Genomic DNA, 15,757 nt, shown 5'->3' on the forward strand with positions numbered 1-15,757 from the left:
TGACCTCTGATTATGAAATTATATCTTATGCCAGATTTCCTAAAAATAAACTGTTACAAAAGAAACGAGAAATACTTTGACTATATTTAAATTAAGAACTTCTGCTTTCAAAAGGCAGAATGAAACAAACCACAACATTTGTAATCCATAACTAAGATCACCCTCCAGAGTGTACCCAAAAACTTATTAAAGGCAATGAGTAAAAGATAAAAGACATTTCCAAAAATAAGAAAAGCCATGCATTTCACAAATCAGGGACACACGCGATGAGCACGCAGGAGCACGGGCCCTTCCACCTCCATCCCAGACACACAGAGAGTTAACTCATTAGAAAACAGGGAAATGCAAGAGTGACATCATCAGCATGGCAGAATAAGAGTTTTCTACTGTCTTCCCCCCAAAGAACATTGATTTAGACAGTCACCCGTGGATAAGACAGCCTTTGTGGAAGTCCAGGAGTCCAGTGAAAGGTTCCAGAACACCGTTGGAGCAAAAAAGAAAATCTAAGATTGGATGCACTAAAGAGGGTAAGAAGAATATTTCACTTTACCCACATCACCCCTTCCCCAGGGCAGCACAGCACAGGGCCAAGAGAGACCTTCTTGGCACACTCCTGAGGGTGGCAAGAGTGAGCCTTTGCAGATAGGTAGCGAGCAGGTACAGCAGGACTCTGTGGGATTGGGAGAAAGCAAACACACTTGAGAGTTCAGCACTGCCCTAGGGGAAGCAAAGGAAGAATGTCAGCTCCTGACCTGGCTTTGCAGGCTCGAAAGAAGGCATGCACGACGATGAGGACTAGGAATTCTGCCACGAGAGGGAGCAAGAAGACTGGAGCAGGTGTATCCATAGAAAGTGTGAAAAAGCCTCAGAATCCCTCCCTACCAGGGCTGATGGAAGGTATTTCTCTTCCTAAACCAGGTAGAGAACATCTATTAACGCGGGGCTGGTGAAGGACAAGAGCCACATAAAAACTCTTGCTTCTGGATCTGATGTGTGTACACTTGGGCTAAGAAGGGCAGTTCCTGAAAGCCAGTGTCATTATCCTACAGGGAGCATAGAACATCCAAGCAGACACCTGAGTTAAGCCTCCCCCCTTTCCTTCCCTGTGTCTTCCTAGAGGAGTGGAAAAATGGCCCCATGGACCGCAGTTTCTGCCCCGATGGCCAAGCCCAGGTGCACTTAGTGGATGGGGCTAGATGTCTTCCACAGTTGCTGTTGCTATTGTTCAGAAAAACACAAAATATTTTGTTCAAGTATCTTGTTCTTTTAAATCTAAGTGACTCTCAAGAAAAATACAATGTCTGCTTTTGATTAGTTCACTCTCATCTCATGAACATTTTATCATAAGCATTATTTTTGTTTTGCTTGGAAAACCTAAGGAAACTTGCTTTTTCAACTTTTCAGGGGTAGGGATTTAGGTTTTATACTGAGAAGTGGCCTTTAAACAAAACAAAACTCAGCAAATCCTTGCTTTGGGTCAGTACTAAAACCACAGACCCAGAATCACTGCAGTATTTTCATATGACATTATTAATGTTCATTATGGTCATCCCACTCAGGAAGGTAAGGCAGTCAATGCTCCATTACTGACACCTAAAACAAAGCCCTGTAGGTGCATAATGGAACTATACATCTGATGGACCTGACCACCAAACTGTGGTTTTTTTTGGGTAATTCCCACTTTTAAAGCCACATATTTCCACTGAATGTCTCACCATCGCCTTAAATGTGACATGTTTCAAAGTAAGTATTGTTTCCTTTCCCCGTGTTCCCTATTCACTTTGAAAATCAATCTGCCAACCAAGCAGAACTTGATTCAATCTTCCAAATAACAGATCTTTGCCAGAGGCCTCATGACTTTTTTCAACCAGCTTTGAAATCATACATATGTATATACCCTTGACCCCGCCTCCTGCCTCGGCTCAGCCAATCCTCAGCCCTTCTCCTTGGGGAGTCTTGTTTATTTCTCCTGTTGCAGTCACTGCTCCATCCCTTGCCCCATTCCTGGGCTTGGCAGCATTGCTGATAGGGTTTAAGCAGCTATATATGCCTGGATGAGACCAGAGCTTAAATCTGAGTGTAAACAGGAGTTAAGTAGGCGGAGGGTGAGCTAGGAAGAATGTCTGAAGCAGAAGGAATAGTGCGTACACAAGCCTTGAAGTGGAAAAAGTTCTTTTCAGGAACTAAAAGCTAGTGTCAGAAAGAATAAGTGAAGGGAAAGATGATGTGAAATAAATTAAAATTAAAATAGCCTGGGGTCAGTTCATCTTGGGTCTTGCAGAATAGGTTAAGGATTTTGGCCTTATCCTTAGAATAATGGATAAACTAGTGCTTTCAGTTGAAATCTAATGTGATAGACACGTGTAGTTTTAAATTTTCTAGTAGCCATATTTCAAAAGGTAAAAAAAAAAATGGAAAAATTAATATCAATAGTTAACTCCAAATATCCAAAATATCCAAATATCCAAAAGAGTTAACTCCAAATATCCAAAATATATCCAAAATATTATCATTTCAGTATGTAATCAATATAAAAATTATTAATGTGGTTTTTAAAAATAATTATTTGAAATCCTGGGTATATTCTTATAGATTTAAAATTTATTTTATACTTAGAGTGCATTTTAACTCGGATGCTGAATTTTCAACAGTTAAGTGAAAGGTAATCTTTCTAACAATGAAGCTGTGTCTAACAGAAAAGTATTTGACACTGATTCAGTTTTTCGACTTCAATTTCAATTAGTTAAATTTAAATACAATTAAAAATTTAGTTCCTCAGTCACACCAGCCATATAACAAGTGTTCAGTGGCCGCGTGTGGCTAGAGGTTACCATATTGGACTGTGCCAGGAAGGCAACTGGAGGGTTTTAAGAGTCAAAGTGATGCAACCGATCTGCACTCCTAAAAGTTGATTCAGGCTTCTGTGCAGAGCATGGATTCGACTAGGTAAAGGACAGATGAGAGAAAGGATTGAGAAGGCCACTGCAGGAGTGCTGGCAGGAGATGATGATAGCCAGGTGCAGAGGAAGTGATGGTGGAAACACAGAGAAAGGAAGAGATGCCAACAGTACTCCAGAAAGAGACTTCCCTTTGTTGTAATGGAATGTTGTTTTACCTGGACCTATCCTTCCCCTGACAACAACAACGAAAAGCTGGATAAATGTGAAAACATCCTAAAGGCAATCAAAGAGCTCAAAAGACAGCAAGGAACCACCAAGCAAAAATTGCAAGGGAAAGCAGAAACCCAGGGAGGTAGAAAACAAGACCAGCAGAGAGAGTTTTCCCTGAAATCACTTGCCCATCCAGGTTCGCCAGGGCTCTGGTTTAGTGGCTTCTCTGTACGATGGGAGCCCTGGTCCCAACTTTGGTGAGGAATTTTGCACCAGAACCTCCTCATATTATCCGCGGAGCCCCAAATGCCTATACTCACAACCTCCGAGTGAATCAGGGCCCCACTGTACCCCCATTTGCCACAGGAGACAGAATTAGAACTAACTTTGGCACCAAGCCAAAGAGGATTAAAAAAAAAATCTGTCCCTGAAAAGTTGTGACCTTTTCTTTGGCACATTTTTAGCCCAAGTTCAGTTGTCGGGTCCTTACTTGTTCAACATGATTTAAGATGATGCAGAATTTTAGAGTTCCAAAGAACCAGGAAGAACCAAATACAGATATTTCTCTCTCCTAGTCCCAAAAGCCTGCCTACAAATGATGTTTCAAAGGCAATGAACATTACAAGGTGAACACAAAATCAAGCATAGAAAAAAAATGACAACCACCATGAGGACTGAAAAAGAAAGAAAAGGTTAAAAAACAAGAAGGAAACAGAAACCAGTTTCAAATATTAGAATTACCACATCTTTAGGTGTGACTTTGAAAATTCCTGGAAAGGAGGGTTTATAGAGGAAGGGAGTACACAATTCGTGCTAAAGTTTGGCTCAGAAAGAGGAATCGTTGGGTAAGCTCCATTTGGGGGAGGAAAGCAGTGTAGCTGGGCTCTATTTATCAGGCAGAAGAAATTCAACAACCATAAACCACAATCAATCACTAAAAAATCCGTGCGATTCCTTACACCTTGCAGTTTTTATTGTTTGTTATCATTTTTATAATTTCACTTTTCTGGTTACTGTGGCTACATAACAAACCACTCCAAACTCAGTGGCACAGAATAACCATCGTATTACGCTCATGGACTCAGGGCAGGAATTGGGGCGAGACACAGTGGAGATGGCCTGTCTCTGCTTCACAGTGGTTGGGTCCTCAGCTGAGGAGATGGAAGAGTAAGGATGCCTGGAAAGTGGGAACTTAGACTCACCTGAGGGCTTATTCGCCCCTGTGCTAGGTGCTAAATGGAGCACCTACAGTTGGCCTCCCTGTGTGGTTTGACACCCTCATTCACAGCCATGGTGGCCACAGGGTAGATGGAGTTTTTACATGGTGGCCCAGTATACAGGGTGGCAGCTGCATCACTTTTTCTAGCCTTGTCTGGGAAGTCACGCAGTGTCACTTCCGCTGAGTTTTACTGATCGTGAGCGTGCCACAAGCCCGCCTACGTCACAAGCCAGGACACAGGCTTTGATGAGAGGAATATCCAGGCCACGTTGTAAAGGAGCCCTGAGGATGGATGGTGTTGTTGTGGCCATCTTTGAAAACTGCAGGCTGATACATTCATCTATTTCACTGCAGTGACTAGTAGTGAAACCTTTAAAATACATGATGTCTGTGTGGGAAAATTTGCCTTTGGGGGACACAAGGGAAATCACCCCATCACCTGCCCAGGCCATCAGACCTCCTGCAGAGGATGATCAAGAAAGCATTAGGGTTGGCCTGGGCTGAATAAGTGACTTTGAAAATGAGTGCTAGGGAAGCGTGTGAGAGCCAGACAGGGCTGTGCCACCTTACTGGGACATGCCCCGTGACAGGGTGGAGGGCCTCCTGTGACCTTCCAAACCACTCACTTCTGCTTATTCGTACGATCTGAAGACCTTGCAATGTCCCTCTAGTGGTCTTGACATCCTGAGTAATAAACGCAGGGTATCTTGCAAAACTAAAATCCATCTCACTAAGCTGGGAGAGCTTGTTTGGCAGGAGACCTACTAATGTGATCGGGAGGACTTTAAAATTAAAAATCAGGGAAATGGGGAGATGTGAGTCAAACATGTAAAACAGGGACATTGAAATGGAAAGAATACATAACCCTGTGACTTCAGATGGACTTCCCAGAGAGTCTGGGATGACAAAGAAATCTATCCTTTTAATGAAAAGTCATAAAGCTGAGCACCATCCCGTCTCCGGCTCCCTCCCTCCTGTCCTGTTTCCTATAAACACCCTCTTTTTCCAGAATCTGTTTTGTTTTCCAGTGAAGAGGGACTTAGGGAAACTGATACTTAGCTGTTTTTCCCTTGTTAAACAGATCACACCCATTTTCCCCCTTAAATTTTTGAGATTCTTCTGCTAGGGGAAGTTGAAGAGCTGCCCAGACATTGGAGAGGAAGGCAGTTGCCAGAATAATATGTAACCAGTTGCAGGAAGGGTGGGCCCCTTAAGTGGCCACCGTTGTGGTGACCCATCCTGCACTGGCCACAGAGGAGAACTGAAGAAGCCAAGGTCAGTCATGTCCTCCGGTACCAGGGTCACTGCTGGGTAAAGCAGGTACAAGCCATGCTGTGTGCCCCTCCCCTCCTCCCAAGCTTCGTGCAAGACCTCAACACACAAAGAAATACATTACAGCGGAAGAGAGGAAATTAGCCTAATCACAAGAAAATAGAAAGAAAGACTAAACCAGGAGAATATCCCTGCCAACTGAGAGATCATTTTCCAATAGTATGAGCGGCAGTTACCTAAAACAAAGCTAGCACAGCAGTGCCATCTCATGGACGTTGCCAACCTCCAGGCCCTTTCTCCCCCGCAAGCGATCCCTCAGCCTTCAGGAGCCCCTTACCATGCATTTGTCTCAAGGCTCTGGTGATGTCCTGAATGGAGAGCCTCAGTCGCTGCAGGGCTTGGAGCAGGGAGTCTGGGCTGGGCAGCAAGATGGCATTCACAGCCTGAACAAGGGCCTGGGGATGACATTCAGTCTCACAATGCATTAGCATTCACTGAAGGCCCATTGAGATGCAGTGAGCCTCAGAGATGGGGGAATCCAGGAAGGGCAGCCCTCAGCCTGCTGGACTGTGTGACAGGGCTCCCCAGGGAGTGCTCCTAAACTACATTTGCCATGAGGTCCTTCTCAAAGGAGAATCTTCCTGGTCACCTCCCAGATGGACCTGGTTAGGTCTTTCTGGATCTTTCCACTGGCTGATACTTCTTGTGCCTCTCAGGGGCCTCACTGTCATTTTCCTCCTTTCTGCTTCTTGAGTTATTACACATGAGGGTTCTTTCTACTCCTGCGTCTTGACTCAGGACGGCCTCAACCCTGAGCTCTGTCTTACAGAAAATCAGAATCTGTGGAGCCCTCAGCTCAGACCCCCCTTCATTAGCAGTCTCGACCTTATCTGAGCTATATTTGGAAGACCAGTATTTTATTCTGTATCTTTCTATGGAATAAACACACGGATGAGAAGTAAAGTGACCACATAGTTTCACTTCTCAGAGTGCAAGAGGGAGCTCTAATAATTGTAGCCCAATCTGGTCACCCTACAGTAGATAACAGTAGGCACCCAAAATATGCTTACCAGGGAAGGTGGTGAGGAAGGACAGAAATCTAACTTCAATATCTTCAGGCAGGGCATGGATTCTCTGGCAGACACCTGACCTTTCTGGGACGTGCCTGACCCCTAAAGGAGTTCAAGTTTACAACCCCCAGGGCTAGGTAATCTCAAGGATGGTTCATTTTAACTCAGAGCCCTTGCATGGTAGTTCCAGGCACCAGCATCTCTCTCTCTGTCTCTTATCTCTCTGTCTCTCTCTCTGCTTAATTCCTTTACATTACTCAGGTATTAACTTTCAGACCTGTCATTTCCCTTGGAAAGCTTTGCCCGACCCTTCAAGTCTGAATTAGGTATTAGACGTCTTTTCATGAAACATGGCACTTTTTTTCATGTTACTCCCTATATCGATGCACCCTCCTCCACTGGACCCTGAGCCTCTGTGGAAGCCAGAGCAATGTCTGTCTTATTCCCCCAGATCTCCCATCGCCTAGAACAATGCTTGTTTGTTGATGGGCAAACGGTCAACTGCGTGTTTTCAGTAGTTGAGGAAAGGTAGATACCTCTGTGGGCCAGAACTTAAATCTCTTTGCTCAACTAACCAAGTAAGATGAGGCCTATATTGATGAATTCACTGCAGGGAAAGGGTCTGGGTGGGAAGCAAAGCTCAGACTGACTTTTCATTTAGAAAAAAAAAAAGTCTGTGAGTGGGAAGATACCTTAATCCCGGGTACAGCTGCTTTCTCCACCAAAACAGTCACGAGTATAAAACCACGGAGGCTTTCTCCCCCAGGGAATAAGAAAATGGGGTCCAAGTTCCTTGGGAGGGAGATGACCACATGGTTAGAAAGGTCTGGACACAGTGAGTACGCAGGGCCCAGCGGTGGCCTCGATTTAGGGGGAACTGTTAGTCCAAGGTGGAACCAGAGGTTGACATTCTCCTCTCCACAGGGCAGCCCGAGGATGGGCATCTTCCCTCCAGCAACATTCAGGTAGGAAAGAGACAGATCTGCTCCAGCCCAAGTTCACCTGAGGACTCCCAAAGTCTAGCATGGCCCGGATGGTCCCAGATCATCCTCCACACCCCCTCCCCGCTCCTGCTGTGGAACTGCTAAAGCACGAGCGGACAAGTAGGGCTGATTCTTCACAGGGCCAGTCCGGGGCCCATCACACCCTTCCTGTTAGGAATACAGTGTCTTAATGCTGCAGTGACCACAGGCAACAGCTAATTCCATGCTCCTTTTTGCCCAAAGAAGCAAAATAGCTTCCCCAATTGCACCCAGCTGGTTAGTCACTGGACCTGGTCCAGAACAGTTTCATAGCTCAGGCCAGTGCTCTCTCTAATTAGCCAATTTTCCCCCAAAATTCTGTATTATAATAGTGAAAGCTGAAGACTGTTATAGAGGGATCATTCTTAAATGACCTGTTATCACACGGATTCAAATAGCCCAGAGGTGGATCCAGTCTACAAAACATAAAACTTCATTCCATAAATCACTTCTGCCTCTAAAACATGAGAAGACATGAAAAACAAACACAAAAGAGAACTCAGTCAGGGACCCCCGTAGTTTCAGCAGAGTCACATTAGTGTGGGAAATGGGGTCTTCATGCTTCATCTCTCCATCTTCTGAGCTACAGCGTTTATACTGAGCCCCTTTATTGAGCTGAGGTTTGGTGACTGGAGAGGCAGTGTCAACTTAGAGGTTAACTGTGCTCCCTGGGGAAACAGGAGCCTAAGAACATCTGGACCAGACTTGCCCCACGAGCTCCAGTCTATGTAATATTTCAAAGGGATTCTGTAGCTGTAGCAACCACAGCCTGCAATTTGGCCTTTCAGAGAAGTTATAGTGAGACCAGAGATCTTTCTCAGATCATTAGACTTCAAAAAATGACAGAGAATTGGAGAACTGGTGAAGTTTTGGTGTTTTGGGGGGTTTTGGTTTGTTTTTTTGCTCTTCTTACATTGCATTTTACTTGTTTTATTATGTGCAAATTGGAAAATGTAGTAAAGAAAATTAATCCCTTAATCTCTACAAAGCAGAGACAACTACTGTTAACTTTTGGGCTGTTGATTTGGGGCACATTTCCTTCTACTATTTTTTCATGCATTTTTATATGTTTTATGTACTATACATACAATGTGGTATGCTTTCTCTTTTTTTGCTTGTTGGTTTTATTGTAAGCTTTTACAGTTAGCAAGGATCCTAAAGTGAGTGAAGGATTTCTGAGAACTTACCTGATTTCCAGGGGTCTAGTCCAATTTCAGTTATTGACAAAAGGAAAGAAAAAGAAAAGAACAAATCAGTTTGCAAACCTGATATGCCTTCTAGGGTCACGTGGACACAGGCATGCACACTTGTGTGCAAATGCTCGTGCAGACACACACACATCGTGCACAGTTTGGATGTCACGGGTTGTGACTAGACCGTGGGCCTGAGGGGAGCAGAATAGACCACCCCAAATATGCCACTTAGGTGTATTGATTATTTTGAATTAAAGGTACTTGAGAAACAGCAGGTGCCAAGAGGACACTCGGACCTCTTTGTGCCCCTGAAAGTAGGAAATAAATCTCCCATGTGAAGGCGCCCTCCCTGTACCAGGAAGTAGAGAGACAGCCTTATCACCAGAGACAGGAATTCGGGGCTGAGAAGCCTGTATAAACAAACCTTGTTACTTCTTCCCTAGTTAGCTAACCCAAGCCCAAAAGCCTGTGTCTTGTCAATTCTTCATAAATGCATTGCTTCCTCATCTAGGAGATATACAAGCTTCCGGCTTTAGTCGCATCTTCGAGTCTCATATTTTTGTGGGGCTCTAATACGTACAAAATTAAATTTGTTTTTCTCCTGTTCACCTATCTGATGTCAATTTGATTATTAGACCAGCTAAGCAGCCTAAATGGGAAGAAGGGCAAGCTTTTCCTCCCCTACAGTCCTCGGAGTGACAAAGAGGGAGATAGATCTCAACTTACATATCAGCCCCAGAGCATTTAGCCTGTGGCCATCCTGACCATTGATCGTGCTCCTTTTATATACTTGTAATTCGCTGCCCCAATGTTTTCAGACTGGGTTGAGAGGAAACTCCTGGGAACTGTAATTTTTGAACTTGTGTTCAAGTTCACCCCTTCTTTGGCACCATAAATCAGGTAATAAATATGAACATCTCTAATCACAAAATAGCTGACAAAGCCTGGATTTTTCCTGCAGAGAGAAGGAAAAGTCAAGACTCTCCCTTACCCGGTTTTAATCTGTGCAAATCCCAAGCACCCTCTCCAGCTCTTACCTTCCCGGGTTCCTAATAGCCCAGTTGGCCAGAACCAAGTCCGAGTGAAGCAGGATAGGAGGGAGCCCCAAGTTCCTGGAGACCTCGACCAAGGGAAGGGCAAGTGTTCTCGGCAGAACCTTGCAGATATAAATCCAGACAATTAGCACATTCTAGAAAGAATGCAGCAGAGGAAGCAATCTGTCTTTTATTCCGTCACTCTTGTGGTAGAGCAGCGAGCCGGGGATAAAACTGGAATTATATGAGTGATCCATATACACACACACCTCACTCTCATGTTTATTCTGTTAACAACCTGGTAGATATATTGTTTATGAGTACGGTGTGAAATACATATGAAAATTACAAAACTGGAACACACACACTTACGCATATAGTATAAAATAATCTCTGAATATTGTGCAGAGAAGGGCCTGAGCAAATGTTTAAGCATAAATGGGGGCTGAGTTGAGGAGCAGTGGGAAAAAATCTCTCTCTCTACGTATATATGTATCTCCAGATAAATAGATACATAGAGATATGTAGCTATCTAGATATATGTGTGTTTCTGTGTATAGTCTTAGTTTTAGGAGCATATGCGTATGTGTTTGTATACACACGCATGTGTGTGTATGTGTGTGTGTGTGTGTGTGTGTCCTCTCCTCAGGGAGAGGGATGGGAAGGATAGAACGCTTCATCAAACCCAATAACAACTTCGAGTAAGTCACCTCAAGACAGTCCCCATTCAACCCCTGAGTTATCCTAGGACACTCTAAAGAGCCCTATATGCCCCCAAATCCAGAAAAACTACCCGGACCCATGGGGGTGCCAGTGGGAGACTCCAACCACGAACAAGGCTTAATTAGTCCAGATCCAAAAGAACATTCTTATGTTTCCTGTCTCCCACTTCCATTTTCCTTCCCCTTAATCTACTCAGAGAAGTCCAGCTTCTGCCTTTGTTTTCCCTTAGATTTTTAGAGAGAGTTGGGACAGAACTGTTTCTCAGGTAGAAAACAATAAAGAGCTTTAAAGAGTTTTCAGATTCAAACCTAAGGTCAACTTCCCTTGGGGGGCAGTGGATGAGGAGGGCAGCGCAGAAGTGAAGTGTCTCCATAGTGAAGAAGTTAAAGGAGGAGATACAAAGAAGGTAAGAGATGGCCCGAGGCGGGGGTGGGGTGTGACAGGGGGCTCCCACCCCTTCCCCTGATTGAGGATTGTGGTTTGGAGAACGGAAGGAGGAGGGAAGTCCATTGGGATGTCCTGCCGCATGTGCCTAGATCTCAGACTTTCCAACATCAGACACATGACTCTTTTTAAAGGGTCTGAAGCAGCTCTATGCTTTCCTCTTCTCTCCTTTCTTACTTTCCTTTCTTTTTCTCACTGGGAGTCTCCTGTATTTACTTGAGAGAGAAAAGGCAGGATCAACCAAGCAAACAAAATAAGCACAGGCTGCTGACTCAAGCAGGAAGTACTAGAACAAGGGTAACACCCTCATTTCTGGAGAATGTCCATTTATAAAAAAATAAAACGAATAGGAATTTATACTGCAGTTAGTGAAACAAAGATTTCACATTTCAAGTTTCAGATTGAAACTAAAAAGTTTTGAAAAGATTCAGAAGAGATTTACATGAAGTATTAAGAGACACAGACCAACATTTGGTAGATAGCAAGCAACATGAAAGAAAGTAAGATTAGTGTTATAAATGGCAATGTGTGCTTTTCCCCTCTGGGGAAAGAAGGTTACGTTAGTGAAATCAGAAGGTCTGAGTTGTGGCACTGGATTTTCCACGAACTTGCTATCTGACCTTGGGCAAGGAATTTAACTCCTGTAGTCCTCAGCCATCTGTAAAATGGGCACAGCATTGCTGTACTTACCTTATGGGATTGTGAACATTGACTGTGATTACAGATGTGTATAAGAGCACAAACTGCTGTAAAATGGAAATTATTAAGTTTTCTAGGACACCTCAGAACTTGCCTTCAAATGCAGCTCTTCACAATTCTTGGAAGAGGGTGGGTGCCAGAAAAAACAAAATTCAAAAACTAATGAGAGGGCTACCAGTTCTAAGGAAAATTAACCTCCTGGCCAGGGGGAAAAGGTGTTTTCATTTAAATGGGCCCTTTGCCCTTCCTTCACCTCATACCCAAAGGAAAGAACAAGAAAGGACCCACTTTCCAGGCAAACAGTGTAGACAGCATCCTCCAGGTGCAGCAGACCTGCCAGATGACAAGACAGGTGTCCCTTTGTCCCTACCTCTTTGGGCTGTGCCTCTCCATCCTGCCAGACATATCCCATGGTAATAAAGGTTAGGACCAGGTGTGCCAGCCGCTGTTCCCGGTAACTCGTGAGGAGCTGACAGTTCAAGAGGGGCATCTGTTCAAGATAATTTCCAGAGATTACCAGCGGCAGGGGTGTGAAGGGTGTAGGGGTTCTGTGGCTTGAAGGGGTTACATTTCAGTGACGGGGATCCACACACCCCCCTTTCTGCCCTGATCTTAGGACACTGTGGTAGAGGAGGTATCCCAGATGATATTGTTCACGAAGTACCTACACCAAATTGGCCCCATGGTTGTGCCGGACACTGGTCACCATCACTGACAGCTTGGTTAGAGTGTTCTAGAATAACTCAGTCCCAAGACTGACATCATTTATGAAACGGGAGTCTCCCGGGGCAACTTTTACAATCCTGCCTTATCAAAGCACCTCTGCATAACGGGTACAATTTAACCCTAATAACAGCCCTGCTGCTGTGGGCGTTACTGTCTCTGTTTACTCTGTTTAATTCGTAGGTAAACGAGTACACGGATGCCAGTGGAGTTAGGAATCCGATCAAATCCCTTACCAAGAGGTTGTTCGGTTCTCTTCCGAACGCTCCCCGTGACCCTGTGACCTCTCCACGCCCGCTCCCTCCCTGTCAAGATGCGTCATAGAGAGGTGTAAAGTTGATGTCGTTGAAAGCAACACCCTGTACACAAGTTAGTTATTACTGACAGCCTTGACTAAGCAAATATTACCAGTTTCTCAGTTTTGCCCCGGCCAGCCCTGCCTGTCTCGGTTGCCGTCAACTGCCTCTGAGCTCCAGCTTCCCTGCACCTCCCCCTCGGCTTTCCTCCGTCCCCTATCCCTTCCCCAGGTCTAGACACAGTCTGATCTAGTTCTTCCCAGGTGCCCCTCTCCAGGGTCCGAAGCGCCGGAAGAGGCGGCGGTGGATGTGTGTATCTCTTTAAGCTCTGGGCTCTTAAACGATGAGTGACAAGCGGGCTGGGACCGCGGTTCCCTACGCCCAGCGCCTGGCAGCCTGAGCGGCAGCCTCCCCGATGGGAATCCTTCCTCCGCTGGCCCCTAGGGGGCAGCCTTTCTAAGTTTGTCCTCACTGTGCCAGACTGCTTATTTCGCCCTTAAAATTGGCTCTGAGATAGAATCGCGAAAGTTCTGTGCCTTAGGGTGTGTGTGTGTCTATTGGAGGGATTGCTGAGATGTTGCATTTTAACAGGAACTAGCCTGAGAATTATAACCACAGTTATAATGTATTCAGTTATTTCTTCAGTACTTATTCTAAGGCAATTACTAAAGTGTCCAAGGCATGGTGCGAAAAGCGTCCCAAGCAGGTTGGTACTCCATCTTCCCCCAAACCCACAGGCCAAAACTGAGGGTCAGAGAGGGTAAGATGTTTGCCCAGGGCCACAGAGCCAGGAAGGGACTGAGCCAGGGTGCCAGTTCAGTTCTGCTGACCACAGCCCTGCCCTCCGAAGTCAGCACTGCCCGAAAGAAATATGAGAGCCGTACTTGTCATTTTACATTTTCTATCAGCCACATTTTAAAAATAGCAAAAAACAAAAAACAAAAAAGCCCCGGGTGGAATTAGTTTTAATAACATTTTATCTAGGTCAATGTATGCAAAATGTTTACACATAATCAATATTAAAAATATCGAGATTTTTACCCTGTCTTTTTATAGTAAGTCTTCAAAATTCAGTGAGTGTCTTACATGCCAATTTGTCCTGGCCACATTTCAAGTGCTCAGTAGCCATGAGTGGCTACTGGCTACCTACAATGCAGCCTCAAGGTAAAGGAATAAGGTCCCAAGATGTTCTGGGGTCACCTTCTATTTTTCCCTGTTCCGGATTTATAATCAGCTCTTTCTCCGAGAAGCCCCAGTTCCATTTATTGGAAAAAAGTTCCAATAAATGGACACTGGGTTTGCTCTTTGCTACTGGAATGCCACTGTTTCTAGATCCTCGCAGTGGACAAAGCTAGGAAATGTGTGTGTGTGTTCTGTGTGTGTGTATACACATATTATGTACACATACATATAATGTTTGTTTATCCATCTATATATCCACAAAATGTGTGTGTGTGTGTGTGTATATATATATATAGACGTTTTAGCATCATATGTATATATGATGCTAAAATGCTAAACACGTCAGACGTCTCCAACTCTAATCTGGTGTCACAGGTTGATCTTATCTTTCCCCCCTTGCTAATTTATAACTTTACTCTCTGATGGTGAAATATTATCCACCATTCATTTACTTATTTATTCATCCTAACATTGGGTTGGCCAAAAAGTTCGTTTGGTTTTAAGTACAAATAAAAGACATTTTTCATTTTCACGAAGAACTTTATTGACCAACATATTCACTAACCGAATGAACGTTTTGGCCAACCATATATATATAAATGTCACATGAATGGAATCATACAATATGTAGCCTTTTGGTTCTGACATGTTTCATTTAGCAAAATGTATTTAAGGTTCATCCATATGGTTGAATAAATCAATAGCTTATTCATTTTTGTCACTGTATAGCGTTCTAATGTATGAATACAGGAGTCTTCGCTCAGACTGCTGTAACAAAGTACCATAGACTAGATGGCTTATAAACAATGGAAATTTGATTCTTACAGTTTTGGAAGCTGAAAGTCCAAGATGAGGGTGCCAGCATGATTGGGTTCTGGTGAGAACCATTCTGCTGTCTTCTTGCTTCATCTTCACGTGACAGCAAAAGAGGGCCAGAGAGCCCTGGGGTCACTTTTATAAGGGCATTCATCCCATTTATGAATATCCCATTCTACTTTCATGACCTAATTACCTTCTGTGTTGGTCAATTTGATGTGTCAACTTGACTGGGCTAAGGGATGCCCAGATACATTATTTTTGGGTGTGTCTTTGAGGATGTTTCTGGAAGAGATTCTGGAAGAGATTGGGAGACTGAGTAAAGCACATCACCCTCACCAATTCGGGTGGCATCATCCACCCTGTTTAGGGCCTGCATAGAACAAAAAAGTGGAAAAAGGCTGAATTTGCTCTCTGGTTGTACTGGGACAGCCATCTTCCCCCAACATTAGCACCCCTAGTCCTTGGATCTTCAGACTCGGACTGGCAATTGCACCACTGGCTCCTCTGGTTCTTGGGTTTCCTGGGCCTTCAACTTGCAGGTAGAAGGAAGATTGTGGGACTTCTCAGACTCCATAATCATAATCATGTGAGTCAATCGCTCCTAATAAATCTCTTTCTATATATCTCTGTATCTCCCATTGGTTCTGTTTCTTGGGAGAACCCTGACTAATACACCTCCCAAAGGCCCCACTCCTAACAACATCATGTTGGGGATTAGGATTTCAACATATGAATTTGGGGACCACACAAACATTCAGGCCATTGTACTCAGTTTAACCATTCCCCTGTTGAGGGACATCTTGGTGGTTTCCGGTTTACGGGATCATTTACACACAAGCTTTTCCACGAACATAAATTTTCAGTTTGGGTAAATACTAAGGAATGTGATTGCTGGGTCATATGGTAAGTCGATGTTTGCCTTTAAAAGATTCTGCCAGACTATTTTGCATT

At 44.2% G+C, this 15,757-nt stretch overlaps 1 protein-coding gene across 2 annotated transcripts in view; it reads right to left on the minus strand.

The window, feature by feature from the left end:
• IDO2 (indoleamine 2,3-dioxygenase 2) overlaps positions 1 to 15,757 on the minus strand; it is a 46,367-nt gene that overhangs the window by 11,511 nt on the left and 19,099 nt on the right. The window contains exons 3-7 of one of the 2 annotated variants that reach the window (XM_061177307.1): positions 12,157 to 12,276; positions 9,924 to 10,042; positions 8,881 to 8,895; positions 7,364 to 7,463; positions 5,939 to 6,056 (exon numbers count right to left, since the gene is read on the minus strand). In XM_061177307.1, the coding sequence (XP_061033290.1) occupies positions 5,939 to 6,056; positions 7,364 to 7,463; positions 8,881 to 8,895; positions 9,924 to 10,042; positions 12,157 to 12,276 (472 nt within the window). The remainder of the gene's footprint in view (positions 1 to 5,938; positions 6,057 to 7,363; positions 7,464 to 8,880; positions 8,896 to 9,923; positions 10,043 to 12,156; positions 12,277 to 15,757) is intronic. The other variant, XM_061177308.1, reaches the window with a different exon arrangement.

This window comes from Eubalaena glacialis, chromosome 20 (genome assembly GCF_028564815.1).
Source record: "Eubalaena glacialis isolate mEubGla1 chromosome 20, mEubGla1.1.hap2.+ XY, whole genome shotgun sequence".
NCBI lineage: Eukaryota > Metazoa > Chordata > Mammalia > Artiodactyla > Balaenidae > Eubalaena > Eubalaena glacialis.